At 42.1% G+C, this 27,865-nt stretch overlaps 1 protein-coding gene across 3 annotated transcripts; it reads right to left on the minus strand.

The window, feature by feature from the left end:
- LRP3 (LDL receptor related protein 3) lies at window positions 1–27,502 on the minus strand. Of its 3 annotated transcripts, XM_067302499.1 has the most exons (7): window positions 27,400–27,502; window positions 22,249–22,296; window positions 16,007–16,145; window positions 6,800–7,008; window positions 5,434–6,520; window positions 4,338–4,470; window positions 1–3,810 (listed from the first exon to the last, which is right to left on the minus strand). In XM_067302499.1, the coding sequence occupies exons 1-7, from the start codon at window positions 27,464–27,466 to the stop codon at window positions 2,977–2,979; spliced, it is 2,517 nt and encodes an 838-aa protein (XP_067158600.1). In that variant the 5' UTR covers window positions 27,467–27,502; the 3' UTR covers window positions 1–2,976. The 3 variants fall into 3 exon arrangements, with proteins under 3 accessions (XP_067158600.1, XP_067158601.1, XP_067158602.1); XM_067302500.1 differs by lacking the exon at window positions 22,249–22,296 and having other exon boundaries at window positions 27,400–27,496; XM_067302501.1 differs by lacking the exons at window positions 16,007–16,145; window positions 22,249–22,296; window positions 27,400–27,502 and adding an exon at window positions 13,631–14,007.
- Between the last annotated feature and the right edge of the window lie 363 nt (window positions 27,503–27,865).

Consider the following 27,865-nt stretch of genomic DNA (forward strand, 5'->3'; position numbering starts at 1 on the left):
GAACTTTAACAAGTTTTATTAGCTGATTGACTTTAGGTCATATAGTCATTAAAAGGGGATGATATTTTCCACTCTCAATCTGAGCAAAGAAATCTTAACAATGAAATTTTCCTGTTTACATTTCTGGCACAGCAGCAGTTTTCCCCAATATTTTTTTAGAAGTTCTGAATCTAAGGAGACAACTAACATGAAACAGAAGATCAGGTGATCTTCAAGGAAGGATGCTTCACTGTTTAATGCTCAGAAGCTGGAGAAGGGTAGACATCACAAGGCAGACCTCAGGCTTTCCTTCCGGTACCGGCATTGCACGACACTAATGCACAGTGGGTCTGTGCCCACGGCACACGCACAGATTTCTGCTGCAAAACCAACAGCAACTGGGTGACTCCTCACTCTAAGGAACAGGCGTGGGGAGGCAGGAGAGAGTATTTTATTGCAGAATACAAAAGTTACGTGCTTACAAAAAGCATCAGACATCTCTCTCATTTATGCAGGGCTAGAAATTTCCATAGTGAGGGCTGTGAACATTTCTGTACACAAGCACCAAATTTTCATTAACCTGGATCTGTTTAAGTTTCTAAAGTAAAACCTTCTGAGATTTCCATTGAGTTACCAAATGGATCTGTACACAAAATACGTATATGTAAGAAATTATGTGAAGTTACACATTTTAAACTAAAATACAGTGTTAACTATCTAGAGCTGTACCCAAAATATAACAGCATTTTGAAGCACATATTTCAATTTTAAGAGCCTTACAGTAGTGATAATAATTTAAGGCATAGTATGATCAAAATGATTTTATTATAGAAATACATTTCTGTAACAGAACTAAATATACACTTATTTATAAGGTCCTTCATATCTGCACAATATTAACCTTGAAATATAATCTTCCTTCCAATTAAGTTTACTATTTTATAAATACAATTCTATGCATTTAAAATTACCTTTAGACAAAAAAAAAAAAAAAAAAAAAAAAAGACACTAAAAACTGTAGCCTTAGACACAAGCAGCCCTGGCAGTGTAATGACTACAGTACTTGAACTTTCAAAGGTGGAATGTACCTAAAATGTTTACAAAGTAAAATCTCTCTTAAAACTACACTTCCTTTGATGCAATGAATCCTGATCACAAAAACACTTGGAAAAAAATGAGTGAGCAGTATTTATTTCATGTAACTACGACTCTTATCCATCACACATTTTGCCACAACCCCTTCCTGCTATTAATGCTCTTAAAGAATTTGAATCTTCTGCTGCTGGAACACACACTATGAAAGCAATTTGCATCTGAAGAAAAAAGAAAAAAAATCAATTTAGTGTAATTCTTCCGAATTACATTTTGGTAAAGCCAAAGGCCTATTCCTTGCTCTTTGTAAGGAGCTCCCAAAGGGAGATCCAGTAAAAGACGCAGGACAAAAACACAGCCCATTTAAAGGAATAACCTCTCTGACTGACGTCAGCTTACGGCTCGGTGCGAAAGCCCATTTCCCGTGACGCCCGCGAGGGCCGTGGCCAGCAGAGCCCAGCTCCGCAGATGACGAATCCTCCAGTTTTACGAGTCCCATTAAGAGCTTCAGGCAGCCCGAACTCCTGCAGCACCAGAGCGGCTTCAGAGCACCGAGACCGTTGCAGAGGAGCAACGTCATTAACCTCCTTGCCGATTTCTGTATGCAGCATTTTAGTTTGCCGCTGCGTCCCAGGGAAATTAAAGCAGAGTCCCCATTACAACATGGCCAAAAGTGAATTAACGGCAGAGCCCCATCCGCCGCAGCGGGGCCAAGTATCACACAGCAGCATCCTGCCATTCTGCACTGAGGCACTCTTCTTCCAGCTAAACAACTTGCTTGCTTTTAATTACACTCTAAAAACCAAAAAGGCACCTGTTTACATTGAAGTGTTGCAAAGTCCACACAGTGTCAGCTTAAAGAAAAAAAATCGCACTGATCTATTTCAGTTAAAAAAAAAAAGCTGTTAAAAAAGCTGATTTATAGATCTGCACTCAGGTAGCAGATTATATTTCAAAATAAAGTATGAGTCTGATCCTGACAGTTACCAAGTGCTCAGTGCTTCCCGCCAAAGGGAGCTGCGAAGCCTCAGTATCCTTCAGGGCACACACAAAGTGGTATAGTCATAAAAGTCCCTGAAAAAAGAAGTGAAGAGGGAAAAAAAAGGGGAGGGAGAAAGTAAATAATACCTCAACCTTCACAACATCACTATGAAAATAATATACCATATGAAATATAAAAAAGAAATATTGCTGCAAATGGGGTTCAATGCACTCCACTTATACTGAACACAGATAATCTCTTATTACAAAGTTATAGCAGATAAGAAACCTGATTTCATTCTGCATATTCTATAAAGAAACTTTGGTAATAGTGGATGCTTCAAGGTACATACGGCCATCAATATTTCTGAGGGGAGGAAAGGAAGGGAGCGATTTCTGTAAGAGAAAAAGAGGAAGCTACAAGGATTTTATTTCCTTCTGAATAATTTTTAATGAAAATTATTAAATTTTAATTAAATTATGATGTCTGAAAAGACAGCAATACTTTATTTCTAGTTTAGTACTCATAATCACAATGATTGGTGCCTACCCCAGGATCCAACAGGGTTCTAACTGCAGTAAGACCACTCTGAAATGCAAAGAAACAAATTCCCTGAATGCAAAGTGAATAAATGCATGGAAGAAGTAACAGAGGATGGAGATGCCTCCGAACTGCAATAACACATTCTTGCTCTCCTAGCCCCTGATATCACCTACTGGCCTATTTCTGCCCCACTGGAGTTTCAGGAATAGCAACAAAGACAAAAGCTTGTCCCGTTTAGTCTCGTATTGTACTCCCTGGGGAATTAAAGCACACTGGTTTTAACAGACAGAGTCGAGAGCACAGACTTACCACCAACAGTCAAAGTGCACTGTCATATAACAATGGAGTTACAAAATCTACAGGGCTGGAACAAAATTTTATTAGCAAACAAGTAAAGATTCATCATCACTGGTATTGATTTCTGAGAGGGGAGTAGAGGACTCTAACATTGGCACTTCCACAGAATGGCAACAAGCCGCATGAATACCCAAAGGCTCCTCCCGATAGGAGTTAGGGCAACATCGGTTTTGTCCATCCACTTCGATATGAACATTCACAGGGCTGTCTGAATAAGCAGACTCCCACTTTTTTAAGGGTAACCTACATGGCTCTTCACTCAATGGATGACTTCTACTTAAACTACTGCCCTCTGGGACAGTCCTTCTGGATGCTGACCCTCCATGGATCGTTTCTGCAACACTTTCAGACAAAGGATCTCTGAAAGCCTTTCCTGAATCCACTTTGCTGGACTGTTTAGGCTCACTGCTAGAGGTCTCAGCACCTAAAGATTTATCAGTGTGTCCAGTCTCAGGCTCTGCATATGCAGCTGTGCAAGTACTAGATAAGACATCAGAGGGCGATGGTTCTGTGATTTCAGTCTCTGGCTGCAAGCTGCTACATCCAGCTTCTTGTAGGCCCCTGGCCTGGCCAAGGGCATCTGCCTCTAAATTAGGTCCTTCGGGGGAAGGTGGAGGACTCCGAACAGTCCCGTCAGCACGGCTGACGATTCCATCAGCGTGGTTGATGATGCCATCACCCAGGGTAGTCTGGGAAGTGCGGGCAGGTGTCAAGAGCGGGATCTGTCCTCTCACTCGTGGCCGGTGGAAGAGCCTGTTCCAGAGCCTTCCTAAGCGCCTTCGAGATGAGCTCCGTCTTGACGAGTGACGTCTCATCTGTCTCCTCATGGCTGTTCGAATATTCTGCAGCACAGAAGCCTGTAATATAGATATAACAAACTATAATTTCATATGAATTTAAAAGACTTCCCCTAAAGCCTGTTCTCTCCACTAATTTCTCTGTTTTACCAGAATCCTTAACCTTAATCCATCAACTTCCCTGTTAAATGCCTATTTTCTAATAAACTAGCTGCCAAAGACACTCTGCCCCTACCAAAACCCTTACCCTACCCATACCTCTACTCTTAAAGGGTTTTCTTTGAGTTTAACCTCTACTTGTCTGCCCAGCAAGATGCCCCACTGGTCCTATCTGATCACCACTAAAGAACCAGACTATAGAGCACTGAGTCTTCTGTCATCAGCAACACATCTAATGTGTTCAAAAGTAGCCACAACACTAAGATAAATAACTGTGGTTCTTCAACCCAAAGTAAAACATAATTTTTTTTATAGAACAACTTCCATAACACAATTTCACTACTAAAAGCATACAGTTCCAGATTGTCTTTATCTAATTTATAGTAGTTTGGCTGCCCATAGGTTCATTTGGACTCATGTCTCCATACTTGCGATGCATTGTACACAGGGAAGTCTTCAACTGGTGGGATAAGTCCTTGTGCGATCAGCTGCCCATAGGAAGGTGGAGCTTCCCGCCGCACAAACTCTGCCTCTAGTCGTGTCATCTGGGTCTCAAACGCTCTGGAAACAGAACCAGAGGTTTTTTTTTAAAAAAAAAAAAAATAAGCGAGAGAAATAACAGTCATTTTGTCCTGCTTTTCCTACATTAATGTAACAAAAGCAGTGCAGAGGAATTCAAGTAACAAGAAAAAGACACACCCTCAAGTAGGCCCAGTGAAAAATCTTATCACAAAGATGCTAAAATATGTAAAAGGAGTAAGAATAAAGGGTAAGTGTCAAGGAGTCAAACCAGCAAGCTCTTTGGTGCAGTTCCAACTTGGATTCTGTGGTTATGAAAGTTTTTCCAGTCTGGTTCTAGCTTAGGCCAGTAACAGCATTAACTTGTTCAGCAAGGATCCGAAGGTTATTTTTGGAAAATACAACATTAAGAACTGGAAAGAATCACACAACAGGGGCAGGCCTGCAGCTGCAGAGAGCTTCAGCTTTCCTGCCAGAAGCCAGGCACCAGCAAGGTTCCCAGCACAGCACTGCAGCTTTTTCTAGCTCCCTAGTCAGTCAGATTTGATCCAGGAGAGGATGTAAAGCACACTGTGCTGAAAACACAAATAGGCAGAAGCATGGCAGAGTGCTAGTGGATACGATAAGAGACAGGCGTCAGAAAGTCCCTTACCACTTTCTCCCAAAGGGCAAACCCATGCTTGCACAAACATTCAAAACACAGGCACAGAAACACACACGCAATCTACACAGCAAGGCCAGTGAGACTGGGGGACCGAGGTCAGAGCTCACACTGAGGGGCCCAGCAAATACTTACAACGCAGCATTAGCAGCAACACACACGAGAGCTGACATTCCACTACTTCTGAAAAACTAGATTACTCTTCTCCAAGCCCAGTGCAGTAACTATTTAACTGTCATCAATTCCTTGGATTAATTTCACTGTATTACCCAAATTCTCTTGGATAATATATTTAAATAAATAAAAGTCTCAGCTATTAAACATCATAGGAGTAAGATATTTACCTGTATTCCCTGGTCCTTAGAGAATATAACTTAAATGCACAGCCCAGTGCTATCACCAGCAGCAAGCCACACACGAGACTCCCAATCAGAGCAGCTGTGATGACCTTCCTGGGAACGATCACCAGACAGTTATGTTCATCGCTTCCATCCTGGCAGTCTTCTTGGCCATCGCAACGCCAAGTCTCAAAGATGCACAGATTTGTACCACAATGGAAGTTTCCTGGCTGGCAAGTAAAGCAGTTTTTTTCATCTGAGCCATCTGGGCAGTTCTTTTGGTTATTACATCGGTCAAGTATTGAGTAACAAAGCCCACTGTTTCCTTCACATGGGTATTCATTCTTCTGGCAAGCGGGACAGTTCTCCTCGTCCTTGCCATTTGGACAGTGCCACCAGCCATCGCAATGCTGCTTATCTGTGAAACATTCCTCATCACTTCCACAGGGGTGTTCCCAAGGAAGGCAATATCCTTTCACTTGATAGGTTGCATTGAACCCATGGCCAGTACTCTTGGAACGGGCATGATATGAGACAGTGAGTTGGCCCTTTGAAGACTCCACACTCACTGAATGTCTGTTGTTGTGATATGAAAATGTTTGCATTAATTTATCACCTCTCTCTCCGATGCCATCATACACCTTTACATAGTCATTGTAGCCTAACTGTAAATCAAGCTGCAACAGAACATGTCGATTATCCTGTGTGTCCACGTACCATGTGCAACGAAGGTCTGATCTGCTGTGATCAGCACGGAATAAATCTGGCGAAGCAAAAGACCCATAAAAATTACCCAGCCTTCTACCACAAGAAAGATCAGGACAATTATCTTCATCTGAACCATCACTGCAGTCCTTGACTGAATTACATCTCAGCTCATTCATCAAGCACTTGGTGGAATGGGCTACACTACACTGGAATGTTCCTGAGGGACAGATGCTGGATTGAGGCTCTGTTGGAGGGACAGTGCAGTTTCTCTCATCTGAGTTATCCCCACACTCATCCATGGAATTACACTTCCAAGTACTGGGAATACACTTTCCATTTGCACAGCGGAATTCATCTGACTGGCAAACAGCCTGACCTATTTTTCCTGTGAAAGAGGGGGAGAGGAGAAAAGTCAGTATTGAAACTTTCAGAAACATCCAATGCCACATTTTAAATGTCTACTCCTCTGTGTGTCACAATTCAATCTGTCAGGCCAGTATACTTCAGGAATACTGAAATAAAGCCAAGTGGAAAAAATGTCAATGTTACCATGGCTAACACCTTACAGTCATCAAGACAGGCACAAGACCCTTGTCAACAAATACTGTCTCCTGGTTTTGCCAGAGAGAGTATTAGTGAAGCCAATGAAACTGTAAGATTTTACCTCTAATATAAGAAAGGCGAAATCCCTGAGCCTGTCCTGAGCTTGATGCATCAGAGTGAAAAAATATCCAAACATGATCCCTTGCAGAAATGAAAGATGGAGGTATGGAAGATCCACACACTTTGTACTCCTCCCTCTTGGAAGATGGGCCAATCATCAACCAGTCTACTGCACATTTCTGAGAGTCTTCCAAATCAAAGTTCTTAAAACTGTTAGGAACAAAAGAAAACACAAGTAACAGAGAGAACACATCTAGAACAAAGCCAAACAGAGAAAAAGCAAGCTTTAACAGTTGACTTTCTGCACCAAGCAATACTGACATAAAGAGATCACATTCAAAGATAATGAAACACCTACAGTACCTTGGGTACATGTAAACACACCAGTCAAGTTTCCCCACTTTGGAAAAGCACCCATCTCACAGGCATGAACAGTATGCCAAATAACTCCAAAAGCTGAAGAGATGATCCTTCCTTCACTCAAAGCTCTTAAACAAAACTGCTTCCCAAAACACAGACATAAGTAAAAGCACAAATTCCAGTACACATTATGCAGAAGGCAGATTAAATGATTTCTTTTCCAACATTAAAAATTATGAATTTATGGAAGGGGAGGGGAGACTCCTGTCTCGGGGTGGGGGAGGGATGGGGGAACATAACAAAAAGCAAGAGGGAGCAGTGCAAAGACTCCTCAGGGGATCAAAAAGTAAGACAAAATTGGTTCTTCAAGCTATGGATAGGTGGGGAGAGGACAAGAGGAGATGAGGACAGCAAGGAGTGGAAATGGAACCACAAAATCTCTCAAACACTATTATTTTTAATTGAAAGGCTAAAATATTCCCTTCCTGGGAATGCAAGTGCAGAGTAAACAAATCTACAACCTTTTACAGTCAAACATCCAGCCTTTCCACTGGCTCAAACCCAATGGCTACTCAGTAGTAGCTTACCTAGGGCAAAGAGGTGCCCAAATTGTTTGCAGGACACTGAACACAACCAAATGATACCCATAACCTGTAGCTCAGGAACCATATAGCGTATTTGTTCAGTCTGATTACACAGATTAGATTTGCATTCAGTAATCTGCAATGACAATAGCCACGCACAGAGAAGCATGTCTCACTATGAAAGGGCACATTATCCAGGACACTTAGAAATATATTTTGGTCCTCTTCCACATAATGCAGCTGTACAAACAAGCGTGTTAGAAGTTTTTGTGTACTCCACACAAACACTTGGAGAGAATTTTCAGAAAGGTTGAAATACTCCTACGAAATAGAGGCCACCTTCCACAAAGAACTTCACACAAACAAAAGAGAGGAATTCTATGAAAAAGATAAATGTAAAGATAATTTTCTGATCTCACAGTATAGTTACAAAAGGCTGTAAAAGCCTGCCAGATCTTTCCCTTTGAAGGTGAAAGGGAAAGAGCAGCAAATACGTAAAGCAGCCAATTCATTTAAACAGGAGTTCTAACCTGCACATACCTGTAGGTTCTGCCAAACATATTGGCTTAAAAACTGTCTTAAACAGCAAGAGGGCACTAAAAGTGTTAAGTTAAAATGAAAATTGAGACATGTCCAACAACATATGTAGCGAATGAAGGCACGGACTCGAGAAGTGATGCATCTTGAGACCTTTACTGTTTGTTTCTGAGCATATTTATACTAAAAAACTAGCTGCTTCAGCAGTTTTACAGACACACTTTGCTAAGCCAGTCATCATGCAGATTATGTCACAGGTAGCCAATCATTACACCGATCACGCACGCAGCGGTCATGCCTTGTACCTTGCTACTTGTTTAGAAAAGCTGTCTTGCCCTTAACCTTGGTTCCCACTGGCTTCTGCTGGTTTATCTGTACTTTCTCAGGATGTATCATTCCCAGCTGCAGCGGTGTCCTTGGGTATGTTTATCTGAGGCTCCTGTTGAGACTCCTTGTCTGAGCTGGTAACAGTTCCTTCCAACTTAACCCTGTCATGACCCTCCACAAACATATGTGCAGGCAAGAACAATCCACTCAAAAGATGTCATTCCTCTATTCTCTCTCGCTCCCATCATGCTGTATGTATCTCACCAACTAAGAAGAAACATTCCTGTAGTGATGTATGTGGGAATAAGTGAGAGAACTTTGCTTTAAGTGATCTCATCAAGCTTCTGAAATGAACAGATTTTTTTCAAGAAGCTCCAAATGACTTCATAATCAGGATGAAAAAATTAAAGCATTCAGCTATATAAAGATAAACCAAAGAGTATCTCTGTCCCAGGTGTTCTGCAAAAAAACTTTTTAATGACCAGGAAAATGTATGAGCAGCCACTAAAACATGAAAAGGAATTACATAGAGCAGCAGTAATAAATTATTGGCAGAGTGTCAACTCTTGCAAGAGATCTGAGACAGCATTACTGAGCTACCGTGTTGGGTTTGCTTTCTGTAACTCACTTTGGCACCAGAATCAAAAAGGGTTTCTATCATCTACTCGGAGGATTATTTGTAGGGTTTTCTTGTCATAAAGACTTTTTGGATAAGCATTAGAATTATCTACCTGCCCAGCAACAAATTTTGTAAGAAAAGGGAACAGTCGCTCTATCAAGAAATGGAAACTGAGAGTTTGGGGGGAAAAAAAAATTCAACTAGAAAAACCATCTGGCTTGTGCGAGACAGATGAGATCACTTACTAGATCTTTTGATCTCTTACTTCTACTGTTATTTTACATACACCAGGAACAACCTTAAAGAACTGAACAATTTGTTCTCCTGTCCTTCCGAGTTGTCAGCACTCCAGCGGTGTCACGGCCCACCCACTCTCCCCACTCCACTGAAAAAAGCTACTATTGTCTATCACGTAAATAATTCACACATCAATATCGTTACGTAACACAGGCTGTAGACATCTAGGGGGAGAATTTCTCTCTCTAATAAGCTGTCTGCACCTTATATTAAAATGCATTTATTTCTAGAAAAAAGAAAAAGGTTAAATGCTTTCAAGATGCACACGGAGTACAGAAAAGGCAGCTACACTCACTTGTCTTGTTTTCAAACTCTTCAGCAGATGATAGGGATATATATGCAGAGCCTGCACTTGCATATAATTAACACTATCTTCTACTTGCACATTGAGAACTTCATAGAGTACATCACTAATAAAGGGTTTTGGGGGGTTATTATAAAGGGTTTGGATGAGGAAGAAGCTTTAGTCCTACTTTCCAAAGCAGAAGCACAGGCTCAGAGAGAATAATGGATTTTCCCCAGCGTCACTCGTAGATCTGGAACAGACTCAGCACAGAATCCCAAACTTCAACTCAAAACTCCAAGCTTTAGTCACAAACCAACTGAGTACACGGCCATTGAAACAGCATATACTTGCAAGGAAGCATCATCTTTGAAAGCCTCCCTGCAAACACTAGGACACCTTTACTGAAACAAGTGCCTTTGTATTAGAAAAAGGCAATACAGAATATTCACAAAAATGAACTCCTTTTTTAATAAGCATCTTAATCACATACCAGTGCCTGGAAGTTTGAAACACCACTGAATAAACACAATTTCTCTGAAATATGGATGTCCTAGTTTTGATTTAAAGTTTTTATACCCAATAGATACCACAGCAGTTATAAAAATTTCTTCTTCTAAGGGCAAAACCAAAAACAAAGCAATTTCGTTCTTTCATGCAACCTATAATCAACAGACATTTTAAACAAATTTTGCTTTGATTAAGGCATTGTCACTTCATAGCAATTCTTCCTGAGCCTTCCTGTTAAGTTATATTGTCTCCAACAGAAGCAAATTTTGTTCCATGTAAATTGATAGCGATTTCACTCCAGACCAAAAACATTATATATATTTGAACAAGGTGTCAAGCATCTTCACCACACAAAACACTCCTTTATAACAAAATACTAAACAACATGTATACATGTGTGTATATATAATTATTTTTTGCTTTATAATGCATTTTCAAAAACAAGGGTTTATGTAAGAAATATTTCTGCCATATTAACCTGGCCTTAAATAGCCCACTGATTTATTTTACCCAAGAGTTCAGAATAGTGTGTTCAACCTCTGCTATTTCACTTCTTTCATCTCCTGTAATTAGATCTAGTGTGGCTGTTACAGTCTTCTGAAGAACAATTTAATCCTGCTACCCACAAAACAGAACATGGGGAAATTTACTTGTTCAGTTGAACTGTCTCAAACTGGTATGCAAGTTTTTCTGTCCAAAGCATTAGCCCAGTAGCTGAACGATTGATCGTATAAAGTAGAAGTAAGGGAGAAAGCCTTGTGCGCCTACTGCTTGTAGGACTGTATAAACACCTTCCAAACACTCTTTGGAGATGGACTGAATAACGCCTGCAGGTATGGTTCTTGAGGGAGATCTCGGGCACTTTATAGGCAAAAGTCATAGCGTTTTGGGGGATTAAAACAAGGAAGAGAATCAAGTCACAGTGAAGCAGAGAGTACCAGGGGACTGCGTCACGCATACCTCACACAATACTTGACAGTCCCAGGGTATTTTTAAACAGTTTGGGTATGGAACTGCTGGGGTCTGGGGAGAAAAGTGAGAGGAGGCAGAGAGGCTGCTGGTAGAGAAAAGGGTGTCTTGCTCTGCCACCACCCTGCGGTGTCCGAGGGACCACAACGTAGGCCCCGAGGTCTGCCTCACCATGGAGACTGCAGCGCGCAGCGGCACTACAACTCCAGCCTTTACGTGCCTCAAATACCAGTTTCCCCATCGCACCTTGACTGCTCCTTGGGACGCAAACGAGCCCTCTGCTCGCGAGCTTCACTTACACAGCAACACACCTCTGCCCTGGCATCTTATCAGTCGAAAAATGAAGGGAAGGAGAAGTTAGCTTTCCTGAAGACTTTTTTCTGCTCTCCAGGCAAAGCCCAGCCGTAGCTCAGAGGAGAAGGAGAGGAGGGGCACTGAGGCACTAACCTGCAAGAGTCAAACGCTGGTACTGCAAGGTGCAACACCCATCGCTAATACATGTAACACCCTTTAAAACGCTTTGGCCCTCAGGATGTTCTCCCTCCTACCCACAGATCTCTAGCACAATGTAAGAATAGAGGAGGAGACCGGTGTAACAGAACAAAATCATCAGACCAAATTTTTCAGATTCTGAATACTTTTGGAAGAATCAGAAGTATTAACTCCAGTTATCATCCTTCTGAAATGTCTCTTTTGCAGCTAATTGTTAAAAAAAAAAATATTGCATACAAAAATACATGAATAGCGTATTAGGTACTGGGAACATTCAAATTCTGAGGATCAAAACAACTAAATGTGAGCCGAAAAATGCAGCACTAAATCTGTTTCTACAAAATTCTGGTAAGATCATCTAATGTTTGTCAGTGGTATGATCCTGGAAAAAGGTTACTTCCAGTACTGAGAAGGACTCCAGGGAGCTCCCTGCGAATTAGAGCATTGGCTACATATCATCTCCTGCCTCTAAGATTACTCAAATGAAGCAACAGTGGCGTACAATGACATTTTCCTACTGACTTTCTAGTATTTGCATGCTGCTGGAAAGAACTTCATTAGACCAGCTTATCACAGATACTCGTATTCACTGCTGTAACTATGAAAAAAACGTGCTACCTGCAGAACTAATGCTTAGCAGAGCTAAGCTTTTTGCCATCTGCACTGGCAGGAGCAATAGCAGCTAGAAAAGGTTAGTTCTATAAATAATGCTGGGAATTCCCTACAAGCCTCTTAAAGTAATTTAGGCACAAACAACTACAGATTAAAGCACAAAAATATGCATTCTTAATAACTGGAAAAGAACAAACAGGAGATGATAATGAAAGCAAACAAGAAATAGTAATCTGTTGGAGGCCCAGCTGATGTAAAAGTTGAATGAAAGGAAGTAAATAAATAAATAAGTGTCCAATTTGGCCCTCTAAACTCATTAAAAAATTGGAGAACAAATATTATGGGTAGATCAGTAAAGCACAGCCCCAAAATAAAACAGACCAGCCAATTAAGCAAGAGAAGTCACATCTATTTGCCAGCCTCTCACAGCAAGTGCAGACTGTGAACAACTGATGACTTAATTGGCTCATTAAAAACTTCTGCTTAACCACTGAAGCACAAGGACCTGGAAGTCGGGAAATCTATTCTATTCCCAGCTCCCAAGCACCAGCTAACTTTGTAACCTTAGGCAAGAGACGCACAGTCCATTTTTCAAAAGCTGAGCACGCAACTCTGAATAAAATAAATGGCAGTTATGAGTTTTTCCAGTCAATGTCAAGTTTTGAAACACTCTGAGTTCAGTAAAGATGGTCTGAAGCAGTCCCTTTAATTTGTCATATAACGTACTAGCAAGCCTTTACATGAACAGTCCTAAGTTTTGCACAGAATTTTAAGCTCAGATGGAATCTGAAAAAAAATTTTTTTCAAAGCCAATGACAGGCCACTTCACTAAAGTCAATGAAGGCAATTCCCCTACCCTCAATCCATAAGAAACAGCCTGAGGGTCACTAAGGAAGCAGTAATCATTTTCACTACCCTAGCCTGAATTCTGAAAATGGAGAACATTTTACTCACAGTCCCATAACTTCCTATAATAAAATGCAGTTTAACTTCTGCCCATGTCATGGTTAATTACAACAAACAGCTAACAGGACCTGCTAAACAAAGAGATCTTGATCTTCTCTCATAAGGAAACATACTCATATAAAGCTATGAAGGATGGTACAAAGGCAGTTACTGCACATCCCATCTTTATCTGATCTTACGGGATTTTTATGCAGCTCTCTGAAAACAGGCATAAAAATAGAGAAAATGAGAGCGAAAACAAGTAATTTCCATAGCAATAATTAATAGACTGGCTACCTGAATCCAGAATGACACAACATAATCCTGGAGAACTCATGTCCAGTAGCTAGCCACTTGTGCCCAGGTCTCAACAGCATGATTCTGGCAAGCAAACAAACTTAGAAGAAAGTACTGAAACATACATAGTTAATGGAGAGGCATAGGCAAGAAGAAAATATATTTCCTTTTTTTGTGAAATCTGCCCCAAGGATTTCTAAAAAGTAAACTATAAAGCAAAACAGTAAGCATGGAAGTGTGAGGTCATGAAGAAAATCTGTACAGACATATGAGAGGTAGATATTAAAACAAAGCTTCTAAAGGACATGCCCACAGGAGACAGTATCTTTCATCCAAACATAGATCTGGACACTGTTCCGTGGAAAGCTGCTGAATAATAGGTTTATAAAAAATCACTACCAACTGCAGTTTTTCTAGAAATCAAAACTACTTTCAATTGCAACTTTATCCCTTAATGACTCTTCCTGTATCCCAAATATGCGACTTACATAATATTGCTGTCTTGCTGTCAATGAGAATTCAAGATCAAAGGAAATGCATTCAGTGTAACATAACACAATTTTTTTTTTACCTTTCAAAATCCAGATCTTATCGTAAGAACTAATTGTGTTTGATTTTCCTAGGAAAAAAAGAAATAAGCTACTCTTTTTTTGCCCCATCAGCAAATTGTTAGGATAAGCAGCATCCTCAACAGTTAAGAGGAAAAAACGTTCGCATTTGAACTCCATCTCCCAGTCTGCCTGTATCATGCTGGCCTGGGCAAGTCAGCTGCCTCCCTTACGTCCCTGGCTTTACAAGGGCCTACAACCCTCTGAACGGTGTTGGGCACCTAAAGAAATCCTCAGATGCTGTAACACTTTGCATTTCATATATCACTGGAGTGAGTCATTCCAAGTGCATTTATAGTCAGAAATGTAACACCACAACACATCTGCTACCCATAAGCCAAACAACTCCCTAGGATGTAAACACATAGCTGCCATTGTCTGCATGCGTGTATGAGAGCAGGATACGGCTGTGTGTATCCAGCAAGAGAAAACAAACTCTTTAAAAAGAAATCTTTCAAAATCATTTTGCTATGCACGTCTCCAAACTGTATACACACATTATTACCAGTTTCCTCATCCTGCTTTCCCTCATTTCTTCAGGCTCTGTTACACTTGCGTTTGCAGAGGAGAATCCTAATTCTAACCAGGAGCTCCGAGATGATTTCATAGCATAAACTGCAGAGCTATTCTCAAGAGCAAAGTTCTGCATCTCATTTATGTGCCTCCTCAGAGTTTCCAACAATCTCTGCTTGGAAACCAATTCCCCAAGTCCAGTACAGTTTAATGGGGTTTAAAAGCACCTTTCTATTTATGGATCTCAAATGCTGGCAGGTATCTGCTTCCTTACTCTTGATGAGTAGTTCCTATTTTGAACAATGGACGAAGAAGCCCTCCTATTATTCCATCTGTGGCAGATTTGTTTTTAATTGCAGAGCATCTGCAGCTGAAGAGGTTTGCAGTCTTTTTAAGCAGCTGAGCAAAGAATGAGCAGATGGTGTCAAATACAACAGTACTAAAAACAAAACAAAAAAACCTTTCCTAGTTTTTTTTTTATTTTTTAAATAAGCAATTCTTGGTCTGAGGACACTACTATGATTAGCCCAAAGAGATTATGCACATTCACAGTATGTTGATATTATAGCCCAAAATTCTTATCAAACCTTTTAGAATATATTATAGTCTTTTCTGAATTGTATTTTCATAGAAAGGGCTGAAATTGTGCCACAAATTATAACTATTATTTAATTCTGTGAAAACAAAATATTTAGCAAAAAAAGCATGTGTTTTGGTTGACAAGTAACAATAAGCAATGATTATCTTCATCTATCAATTAAACATAGCACCATTTCAAGACATTATAGACAAAGCCATTTTTGCTTTAAGAATCTTAAGTAACCCAACTGAATATAGGCTACTTCAGGTTTTATAGCCTTCACCCATTCCTATTTACAGGCAACGAAGAGAATGAAGCCTATTTAATGTGAGGAAATATATCACTGTTTCCCAACCCCTCATCTATCAGAAGCGGATAAAATCTCACATAGGTAATGTGAAGATAAATATATTAAAAGACTACAAGTGACTTACACGTATAATAATGGATGTCAGAAGTAACCTACAGAACATGCTGGAACATTTCTAAAATGAGAGGAGTGCCCAACCTGCAATCATGCTTCAGCATAATCGCCTTCAACTTCCTGCGTTCAACCAGTCTACCTTCAGGTAGCTCTGACAGATGGCTTCATACTGGTATATCAGATAACAACTCACATTTTGTTTCATTTCAGCAAAGCAAGCCTTTATCTCCACAGAACATCACGAACCATACCTAATTGTTATCATGTCTCCACGATCTCCTTGAATGTACCAGCTGCAGTTTACAGCTGGAGGATAGTTTAGTGGCCAGGAGGGGCTGTAGATGACTCCCCGTCTCTCTGTGTGCTGTTCCAGTTCTCCACTGCAAGCAGCTGTTAACGAGGAGGGAAAAAATATTACTGTTAATGCTTTGCCTAATCAACAATTCACGTTAGCTACAAGAGCTTTCATCAATTTCTGGGGATTGCAGACAAATGAGAGTCAATAATTTTATCCTCTTACTGCTTTCTTTCCTGCCCTGGTTTTTAATTAAGACACCTGCTTTAAGTGTAGGTAAGCATAACCTGCATTTCAATCCCGGATCAATCAATAACCTTGCATGAATCCACCAAAGGCTACAATCAATAATACTGCACAGATCTGCCAAGAGCACGTAATACAAAAATCCTTCTAACCAGCTTTCCAAAGCCTGGGTATGTCACTCAGCAAATGGAGGAGATCCATACTCAGTGTAAAGTATCCAGAAGCTTATTTTGCTATAATACATTCCTGGATAGTTGCTCATTCTCCTAACCATATCACAAACCTGAAGAATTTTTAAATAGTTTAAAAAAAGATCTCCAACAAAAAAGGAACAATAAGTCCAGTAAGCTGGACTTCGATGTCACATGTTTTCATTGAAAATTATTAAGTATTCCAAATTCCTTCTGAACTCCACAGATAAATTTTCCAGGGGAAGGAGCAAACAGGGCTAAATAAAGCTCAGTATTTTCAAAGCACTTTCAGATCTTTCTATGGACAATAGAAGGGTAATTAAAGACAAAACAGAATACTTATAATTTGCAATTAACCAATTTGAAAATGAAAGTGAAATGTTCCAAGGACAAATGGGAAAGCTGTTCTGATGGGAAAACGTACTCTCAGTAGACTACAAGAGGGGAAATTCTGTGTAATGCAATAGCTACTCTGAACATTCTCCAAAAATATTTTTAAAACTATTTTTAAAACAAACAACTATTTAGAGCCTCACTTGTGGATCACAGCAGAATTTTCCAATTTTTCATAAAAGCTTAATTTCTCATAGCTTCAAAAGGTGGCAAAGAGAAAAAAGGATGCCTTATATCTCAAGTTTCTTCATATACATATACGTTCAAGTACACTGCACTATAAATCACAGACTTAGAGTACTGCTTGAAACGTAGCCACACAAACGCATCATTTCCAAATCAAATCAGACTTGGCTGCACGGGAGGGATGGGGTGCGGAAGCGCCAGCAAAGCTGCCTGGCTGCAGCCAGGCCAGGTGACGTGCTGCCTGCATGGGGCCTGGCCAGGGCTGGGGCCGGCTCAGCACCCCCCATCACTGAGTCCGGGCCTGGCGCTATTCAGTTTGTTCACGGTAAGCACTTCTGAAGTGAGAGCCACAGGAATATGAAAAGCATTAGATGAGTAACTTACCTGAGGCAAAACATATAAAAAGCCATTATTTTCACCCTCCAAATAGGGCATTCCACTGAAACATATGTACATAGTTCCTACTAGTTTCAAAGGCCACAAAAACATACAGAGTACATGAATACATGAAAATATCTATTTTTCAAACAAGTATTTTGCAGCAAAGAAGTTACAAAACCAAGAAAATCTCCATTGTCACGTTTGGAAAGAGAGGCTCCACACTGGACACTAGCAAAACCCTGGACTACAGGAACAATTACAGAGTTATAAAAGCAAAAGTAAGACCCACAGGACTTTTCAGCTATAGTTCTCCATTAATTTCATTATATACACCAAATCACCTGACTTGCATCTTTCGATGTACTCCTCCACACACTTACCACTGCATAAAGGTATCACAGCAGCATAAGAGGACCCTGAGCTAACAACTACAAAAAAGGAACCTGGTAAGACTGTATTTCCTAACTGCCAGATTAATAAATTTTTTCAATGGGAAAGAAAGCAGGCACAAAGCAAACGGAGCAAACACGCCATACAGCACGATCCAGAGGCTTCCACCAACAGCATGGCAAATGTTTCTGTTCCTTTTGTATCAACTACTGTTCTGGATTAAAAATACCTTTTTGACAGTACATGTATTAGAATAGACAACAAAATGATAATTATGCAAAGCTTATTTTAGCTTCCGTTCTGAGAAAGTCACATTGACACACTGGTGACTCCACATCATCACTTTTACTCACACATTCCTCACTGTGGTTAAGCAGAAACTTTATTTTCCCAAATAATTGTTTTTCAGGTTTAGGAAGTATTTACAAAAATCCTGAGCAACAGTTATTTGAAGTATTCCAGCTTTTTGAAGCAAGATCACTAGCAGCTTTTCTTCTGCAATAATATATAGCTGCTAGTTTGTAAGCAGTGGATCTGATACAACATGACAGTTCAGTTTCTCAGGGAGAAATACTATTTCTTATTAACATTGCACACCTGCTATTAGCATCTTTAGTACATGGAGAGCGCAACGGACAGAAGAAAAGATTTTTCATTTTAACAGCAAAATAGTAGCTGTGAAAATCTAAGGGCACAAGCAAGGTAAGGCCTGTACTGATATTGTATGCCATTGCAGGCAGTTCTTGCAATGTTAGTTGTTTTCAATACTTTTCGATGGCTTCACCCTTCTGTCACACAACGTGCGTTTCTGACTTAGCCTATCCAAAACTAAAAGGGCAACTGCTTTGCTCTTACAAAGGCTCCTAACTTGAATGGACCACAAATCTTAACTCGTATTACCAAAACATACTTACACTACTTTAAGGGTATGTCCATAGCCCTCTAAACCTATTGTGACAAACTGGCGGGGGGAGAGGAAGGAAACTGCTATTGTGTTTACCCAAACCTCACTTATCTGCCATATGCTTTTGACGCCTTTCATTTCCCATCAGTGCTCATTACTATGGTTTTTGCACGTCAACAGATCTGCTTCCTCATCAGTCATCTCCTCCTCCTTCCTCCTTGTGACAACTGACCGAGGGCTGTGCGCTAACCAAGGTGAAGTATTCAAGTGCTGCTTTTCAGCAGCCGTTCTTTCACCTACTTAAACAACAATTCTTTTTTTTGGAAAGAAAAACCTACCCTGAACAGAGCCCTCAGTGCTGGGAGCAAAACAGAAAAAGCACATTAGGGCACAAATCCATATCGTTGGGGTTTCAGTGGCAGCAAAGCATTCCCAACTCCCTTCCCGGCTCCTCGGGCCGCTCTCACCCCACGGCACCCCACTCCTCGGCTGCGGCAACAAACAGCTGCCCACAAAGTTCGCAGACCCACCGAACAGGGACGTGGCTGCAACTAGGTCAGCGAACGAGCATGGTTAAGCGCTGCCTCGCACAAAACACGAGATGCATTTCCTCCAGACACCGCACTGTGGAACCGGGGCAGAAACTGCTGAAGCTGGTACTATAGCCCAAGCTCCACACCACGAAACTGCACCCCTCCACCGTATCAAATGCCTTCCAGGCAGCACTTCTTATGCGGAAGAGAGACAGTCAGAAGGCTCAGTACAGTACAGAGATGCATGCATATAACATTGTGTTATTAAGTTAGGCTTCAGCATGACAGGATGTTTCCTTAAGGAAAACAAACAAATGCCTTTTCAAATCACCAAAACATCTGAAGTAAATCTCTAAACAAAAAGGCGCAATCCTGGATTCCTCACAAGGCCTCATCAGAGACAATTCAACAATCTTTTTTTTCAACAGTTGTTCTACCACTGTTTTTCCTACAGCCTTTCTGCACAAAGAGTGAAAATACAACTTAGTAAAAGCCCAAAACAGCTTACATTTTCTACGTTTAGGATTATTGAAGCAGCATAACATAAGAGAATGCCAATCCCTAGATTGGCAAAACAACACACAGACCAACAAAAAATCTTATTTTCTGAGATGCCATATTTAAAAACAGATAAATCCTGAAGACAGATTAATAATGATTACTTTATAGCTTAAAACACAAAAACCCTTTAAACAAATGCCAAGAGGTTTGAGTTCAGAGAGTTTCTGTCAAGCAGACACAAATCTTAATGAGACTCCTTCTGTAATAATCAAGTGTCTGGTGGGTTCCTTCTACTGTAAAGAGCAGTTGATTCCCCCCACCAGTTAAATACGTCACAAATACTTGCTACTAAAAACTTGCAAGGGAGTTTGCAGAACAGTGCATCAATAGGTGTTACTCCTATTTTTGCAAGAGGTCCAGCTCTACCAAAGGACAGGACAGTTTGCACTGGGGGCACTAAACTGTGCAGCAATAAATTTTAAGATGATCCCAGCATAAATCCTGCAGTTTCGCACCCTTCTGCAATACCCCAGGGTCTGTTCCAGGCGCAAGGGACACATCTCAACCATCTGCTCCAAGATGAGGGATGGTTTGCACCTGCCACAAGGAACTTTCTTCCAAAACTCAATGCTTGGCAGCATATATTTTCTCAGCAGGGTAGGCAGGAAACTCTTCCTAGTTCCCTGAAATGCTCCCTCAATGCACACATTGCTTAATGCAGACTCCTTACATCAGTGGAGAAAAAGGACTTTGCAAGGGCTCCCCCTCACTTTATCTAGTTCAACAGCAGGCTGTTTCTGTCCCCATATCAGAGCGAGCAAACGCCCAGCCCAAGGGCTCAACCTGCTAATCGGACAGAGCCCCAGTTAGCTAGCGCTTCGCTGGATCGACAGGCTGAACTGGCTCGCTGAGCAAGGGGAAAGGGGGACACGGCGAGAAGACCTCTTCCTTTCAGCAGCAGCAGTTTCTCCAGCTTGAAGTGCTGGCACAAATACAGCGGAGGTGGTGGCCTTCCCTGCGTTCTCCAGAACTCGTTATTTCTGCTATTGCTAGCTTTCTGAAAAGAAACCACACTCTACCTTATCGTAAAGATCAACTCTGTAATGAGCTGCTCTGCCAGGACGTGTTTAGGAGAGCAGGCATTCCTCCCAACTTTTATCAGGGCTCTTTAAGTCACACCTCTTGCAAAACGATTCCTGCCAGGGTCATCTGCCTTACAAATGCCTTATCCTAACGTGTAATACAGAGGTAAGAGAAGCTACACATGAACCACACTATTGCTGTGACCTTTTATGATCATTTTCCCCCCATTCTAGTTACACTGTCAAGAGACAGAGCAACTCAAAGGCGTATCAAGACAAGAAAACATGAAGGCTACCATACTCCAAGGTTTTCCACAGATTTGAAAGAATAAAAGCAAAATGTTTCATCTATCTCTTCCTGTTTCTAGCAAAAAACAGCATTAGAAAGCAGCAGAGCCAACTGGATGGAGTGTTATATATTTCAGACTAAAGTAGTATCACCAGTCTAAGCTAGCCACTGTATAATCACTCAAGTTACACTTAGTATACTCGTATACCATACAGCCAACGGATGCCAAGCTCTATCAAAAGCCGAAGAATCATTCAGACAGAACACTGACTAGGACATAGATTACAGTCTGGATTTTTTCCAATAAAAGAATTGAAATACAATGTTAAAAACAACACGTGTCCTAAGTGGTTCATCCAAACTTCCCCTAAGCTTAATTTAGGGAAGTTACCTAATCATAAAATTACTACCCTTTCCTGATTTAAATCTCTCAAAACCCCATGTTGACTTGAAAGCTCAAAGTCCCACATTAATCAACCCACTGACTTAGAATTATTTTTGTGTTTTCCCATCTCCTTTTCTCCTCTGTCTTCCATATTTGGTTATTCTGTTTTAATTTAAAAGTTGTGACCTCTTCGGGCAGAAAGTAAGTCTATCAATGTGACTGTAGATTGACAGGCACAAGGGGGCCCTTAACACTAAGGGGACCTCACACCCTGATTACAACGTCACAATAGAGCAAGCAAGTAACGGCACTGCTATAGACGAGGAAACTACACTAAGTGCTGCAATTCTGGTTGCATTTCCACTTTGACATTCATGAGACATTTTTAACATTCCAGTTTTAGCTCCCCCTGGGAATGGGCCACTGTCCCCGGCTTGACATTCCCAGGCACATTTCCTAGACACAGATTTTTCTCCTGAACGTATCAGCATGTACTAAGACCTTAACCTCAAGCTTACATTTTTTTTTCTAGCACAGTGATATTCATGGAGTCTAATAACCCCAGGAAGATTTAAAGTTCTGAACTTCCTAAAATGTCACTGTTACTCTCTTTCTCAAGCAAAGGTCACACAGTATTATTTAAAGATGTCTTCAGGTGGGGAAAAAAGCAACAACTTCAAAAGAACAATAAACATAAATAAGAAAAATATGTCTTACCTAACGAGGTGACAGCACTTTCTATTTTCCCAGTTAGGAAGAGATTCACTGTGTAAAGACAGAAAAATAATGCTCATACAGATTGCATTGGTATAAGGAGGCAGTTAGTAGTTAACCATTCCTAAGCATTTGCCATGGCGCTAATATAAATGATTTGCATTCTTCCAACAAGAACCTTGCTTATCCACACCGACAATTCACATAATCAACTATCATCCTTCACTGCAGCTATAAAAAAGCCAACACAGAATGTACCTGACAATACCTGTCAAATACGCTACCAAGAGAACCAGCTGCCAATCTACTCTAAATTGTCTTCTGTGGGTTTTTTTTTTAATTGGGGAAGACAGAAAAACAATTACGCTAAAACATTCATAATCACAGCCAGTCACTTTACCTGCTTAAACACTGGAAAATAATTATTGAGATTATTATCTCCAAATATCTCTTCTCTGAATAAAGCAAAGTTTGCTTCTCCCAGGTAAATGTCACCTTGAAAAGAAACTGCAAAACCTAACAGGATTAACTTGACTAATCAAAAGCAATGAAGTTTTCAAAAGGGTCCACTGGTAAAATCAAAGCAGGATGAGGAGATGCTGCAAAACACTTACAAATTAGTCTCCAAATACTCTTCATTTTCTCAGAAGTCTCCTCTCACAGCATATACCCATGGGAGTGATCTGATAAGAGTTGCTATTGCCAAAAAAAATATTTCTCCTATGCCATCATTACTTCGGAGGTCAATGTAATATGTATTTCCATATTAGTTTCCTTGTATAGTCTTTAAGGCACTTCTCTAATGGTTAAAGTGTGTTTCACTAACTGCTCTTATTTTTAGCAGTGTTCTATAATCTACACAGACAGCCTAATAATAACATGAGAAATGTTAAATTAAAAAGGTCTAAAAAAAACTTAATTTACAACATCCCAGGCAAACACCCACTTTGGCTTAATTTTGCATGTGTTAAATCCTAAATCTTTTTATAGCAAATCTGTCACAGCAAGCATTTAATAATTAAAAAAAAAAAAATTAAAGATGAACAATAGGAGAAAAGAGGAAGAGAAACTGTCCCTGTTCCCAACGGTCACTGGGGACGCTGCTCACTATTAACACTATTTATATACAACAGCAGCACGTATGAATGCAGGCCACTGCCTTAGACACTGTCCAAACACTACAAAACACTGACCCTTGCTCCAACCACCTTCTGGGATAATTTAAACTAGCACACACACACACACAAAAAAAAATACCTAGCACTAAAGGGGTGGAAACAGAAATGCTAAAAACAATTCCTTTGGTTTTCAGCTTGCCAGTTTGAGCCCAGTCACAGTTTTCAGTCACTTCTGGATCTGAACTTTTACCAAATCCTTGCAACTCAGATGCCTTCAGCAGTCTTTGAGTGACTTACATCTAGATGTTCCCAGTTTGGACTTCTTCCTTCCTGAAGCCACATGTCCAAGAGCTAAATATAGACTCCGATTTCAGCACACATACAGGCTGCTAAGCACCTCAGGCTGAGACCAGGCCCTCCAAATCAAAGCAAACACCGTTCCTGACATCACTAATACAGAAAATTCGAATTACTGACTTCAGGATATTACCACAGATGGAAGGGGAACAACTTTGGCTCCCTCTAAACAGTTGCAGGGTTGAACTTTTTAGTAATGTTCGAGGGAAGGAGGGCAACTGCATGACAGCGCGTGCATGCTGTGGCTTGAGAAGAAACAGGCTTGGTCTGCAGAGCTATGTTAACAAGCATTATTATGAAGGATCTGAAGAGCACCGATACTGTTACATAATTAATGTACAGAACTGCTGCCACATAATAACAACATGCTCTGCACTTAGTTATTTCACAGCACCACGTGCTCTGACTGGTCAGTGGGTCAGCCCACTTCAGAACAATGCTGGAGTCCTTCACCAGGAAACAGCTCGGATGCAAAAGTTGGTTCTGTGAACCATTTCTTTGCGACAAAGCAGCATATCCATATTAGAGAAATCTTGGATAACAGCAAAAAAGGCAACACAAAATCTTCTCACACAATATTAAAGCGCCACTATTCCTGTAACCATAGTAATTTAGTCATAAAGACTAAAAAGAAATTAACTTGTGATTAAGTCACAAATTTGATTTTAAGAAAATTAAAATATTTTATTTTGCTCCAAAGGAAAGTACACAAACATACTCTACATAACTATTATCACCATAACTTAAAGGATTGTTTGAAGATGCATTGCATGGAAACATCTGGGTCTTTTACTGTCACATTACAACCTTTCTTCATGTTTCCTACCTGAAATCTTCCAAACAGTCATAACAGACCCCTAACTCCTACGCAGGGGTTACCGCGCGTGTCTGACTAAAGGCCCATGTGTCCTTTAAAAGGCAATCACAGCGTGAAGACAAGGGGAGCGAGAGAGAGGAACGAGCTGACTCAGAGCCACATTACTTTCTTCCGAGGACTCTCAAACAGTCTTGGTTTGCTAGAGACAGATAAAGAGTTATAGGCAGCTTTGCACAGAGGGCCCGGCACATACCTAAAGAAGATACCACCCCACACACCCAAAATGTTATTATAGCCACACAAAAGCAAAACATCTGCTGGCTGGTGCGTGCAAGCTGCTTTGCTCTCATTTCAAATTCTTTTATACTAAAACAACAGTCAAGAATGGCTCTCTAAAATAAAGTCCAAATCCACATCAGGTCCTTTCCCCAACAAGCGAATAACCATATGGTTTACAGCATCTTTTTTTCCCCTCAAGACCATCAAATCAAAATGTGAGAGCACTCTAAACTAGCATTTTCTGAAGCACTCAGCTCTCAGAAGTGTCAGAGGCCCAAAAGAAATAACAGCCATTCCCTGTTGGTTTTCTCGTCCCTTGTCAAAATAAAATCTTGAAGTAAAAGTCTAGGGACATATTGGAAAGTTCTCCAGATACTCTTTTTCTTAGCAGTTGAGGGCAATTATGGGAAAGCCAGAAAAAATAGAGGCAGTTCAGTTGGCTCACGCCCGATGCAGGAAACTCAGTGTCCTTCATTTCGATTGCTAAGTAATTCTCGGGGGGAGGTTTTCAAGGAGGAAAGCAGTTACTATTTGTATCAAAAGGGCAATTTACATCTTTGCCTCTCTGAAGCAAACAACAGCTGCCAATCCTTCCCCACAGCCACGAGCTATGAACTTCACTATTTTGATATTTTTCTATTTAATAATGCCCCGTGCCCTCCAGAATTTCTCAAGAATGAGAAACAAAATGGCTTCATGAAAGAACAGTTGCCACAAACCCAGTTCGAGTCTCCGGAGCAGCAGTTTACAGCCGAAGTCGCTCACATACAGTAATGGCCAGTGGCAGTGCCTCTATACAGACACCAAACATCACAAAAAGCCTACAGGAGAGCAAAAAATGTAAGAAAGGAAAGGCTGGCGAAGCAAGAGAGCAGGAACCGAAAATAAAGACGAAAGGAAAGCACAGACAAGCAGGAAGTGAAACACAAAAATAGTCAGAGAAGCAGCACTGTATTCTTAAGGGCTCACTGAAGCAGAATACCTTAAAAGCTTCCCACCTCCTGTGTTTCTCAACCTCCACAACTGTCAGTTGTGCAAGAAATAGGAACAAAACATTCCAGCTGAAAAGAAGAGCCAGACAATGAAATTCTAAAAGTCACAGAAAGCAGAAATCTATGAAACTTTCAACTTCCCATTACCCACAGCAAAATACAAGTAGTATTCTCACTTAAACTCTGGAGTTTATATAATCTTTGAATATGATATTAGTGATTTTAAGAACAATTGTGCTACGTCTCTTGAATAAGAAAAGCTTTAACAAAAGTCAGGCTTGGCCACAAAACCAAGGAATTAAGAGACCTGGCTGAAACTTGTATCTTTAACCTTGTATACGCCATGCAGCAGACAAACTCATCCTGTGCATATCTCTGACGCTCGGTTAAGTCTCTGCAAAAATGTTATGCTGGTTAGAACTAATATTCAAACTGTTTTGTAGTTTAGGCAGCTTTTTACATTGTTTTTCCTTTAATTAACACCTACCTATCTGAAGTAATCGGAGAACTTTTACATTTTAACTTCCTACATTTTTCTAGGCAAGTAATAATGTTAAAAAAAGAACTTTTATAAAAATAGAATGAGCAGTCTGGCCACAGATGCACATTTCTGATAACTTATGTAATGAATACTATTTATTATGAAGGATTATTAAAAATTAACTCCAGTTTGCTATACTGGCAAAGCGCAGCTGTTTCAGCACACACAACTTCGGTGAGCCGTAACAGTTCACGTTTACCAAGTCTCCACCAGCACAGCTCAAATCAGTCACTGCACCCTTAACCCGTGTGCTCTTCTTAGACCGATTCTGCTCCATAGCAACCTTGTTGCAGTACGGAGGAGCAAAAAAGTCAACTTTTAGCAACTTCCAGTTTCAATATATCCCCGTTAAATGCAGGGGGCTTCTTGTCAGCTCACCCTGATCAAAGGCTGCAACATTTCACCCTGGGAGAAAACAGCCTCAGCATCAGCCGAGACCAGTAACACGCTGCATCGCGTCCCATAACCGAACACCTGCTGCGGAGCGGAGCGGGGAGCGATAGCTCCAAGCAGAAGAAAGGGAGAAGAGCGGGATATGGCAGGGAAACAGGAAAAAAACTGTTTTTCCTGCTGCCAGCCGGGGAGCGAGAGCCAGGCGGGGGCGGGCGCGGGGCAGCCGGGACCCGCGCGGCTCCGCAGCTGCTCCAGAAGCCGCTGCCGCCCGCGGCGGCCCGGAGAGCGGCGGCAGGACGCGGCGGCGACCGCTCCGCAACTTTCCCGTGTCTCGCAGGTCACCGCGGCGGCCCCGGAGCCAAGGGCGGAGCGGGGCGCGCCCACTGCTGCGGCGGCCGGCACGGCACAGCACAGCACGGCACGGCCCCGCACGGCCCCGGCACGGCCCCGCCGCTCCGCGCCGCCCGCTAGCCGGCCCGCAGGCGGCCGCCGGCCCGGCCCGGCGCGGCCCTGCCCTGCCCCCGGGCGCCGCCAAGTTCTGCCGGCCGCGCGCGAGCCGCGGAGCCGCCGGGCCGCGCAGGCCGCCGCAGGTGCCGGCGCCCCCCGCCCCGGGCTCGCCCCGCCGCCACCGCCACCGCCGCCGCCGCCCGCACTCACCCAGGCAGATGGCGGCGAGCGGCCCCAGCGCGCCCTGCCGGAGCTCCGCGGCCGCTGCCTTCTCCATGGCGGGGCCCTGCAGCGCGGGGCGAAGCGCCGCAGCTCCGGCCGGCGGCTCGGCGCCCGGCGCTGCTCTACGCCGCCTGCCCGGGGCCGGCGGCGCGGCCAGCCCGCGCTGCCGCCGCAGGCCGGGGCGCCGGGAGCGGCGCTGGCGCTGGCGCATCCGCCCGCCGCCGCCGCGCCCCCATGGCCGGCCGCGCTCGCCGCCGCGGGGCAGGTGGAGCAGGACGGAGCGCGGCGCCGCCGCTCCGCCGCCGCCGCCCCACGTGACCGGCCCGCGCGGCTGCGGCGGCCGCGCCGGAGGGCGCGGGGGCAGCGCCGCCCCGCGCCGCGCACCTGAGGGGCGGCGCGCTGCGCTGCTCTGCCTGTCAGGCGCGGGGCGCCCCGCCGCCGCCGCCGCCTCGGC

This window comes from Apteryx mantelli, chromosome 10, assembly GCF_036417845.1.
Source record: "Apteryx mantelli isolate bAptMan1 chromosome 10, bAptMan1.hap1, whole genome shotgun sequence".
Taxonomy (NCBI): Eukaryota; Metazoa; Chordata; class Aves; order Apterygiformes; family Apterygidae; genus Apteryx; species Apteryx mantelli.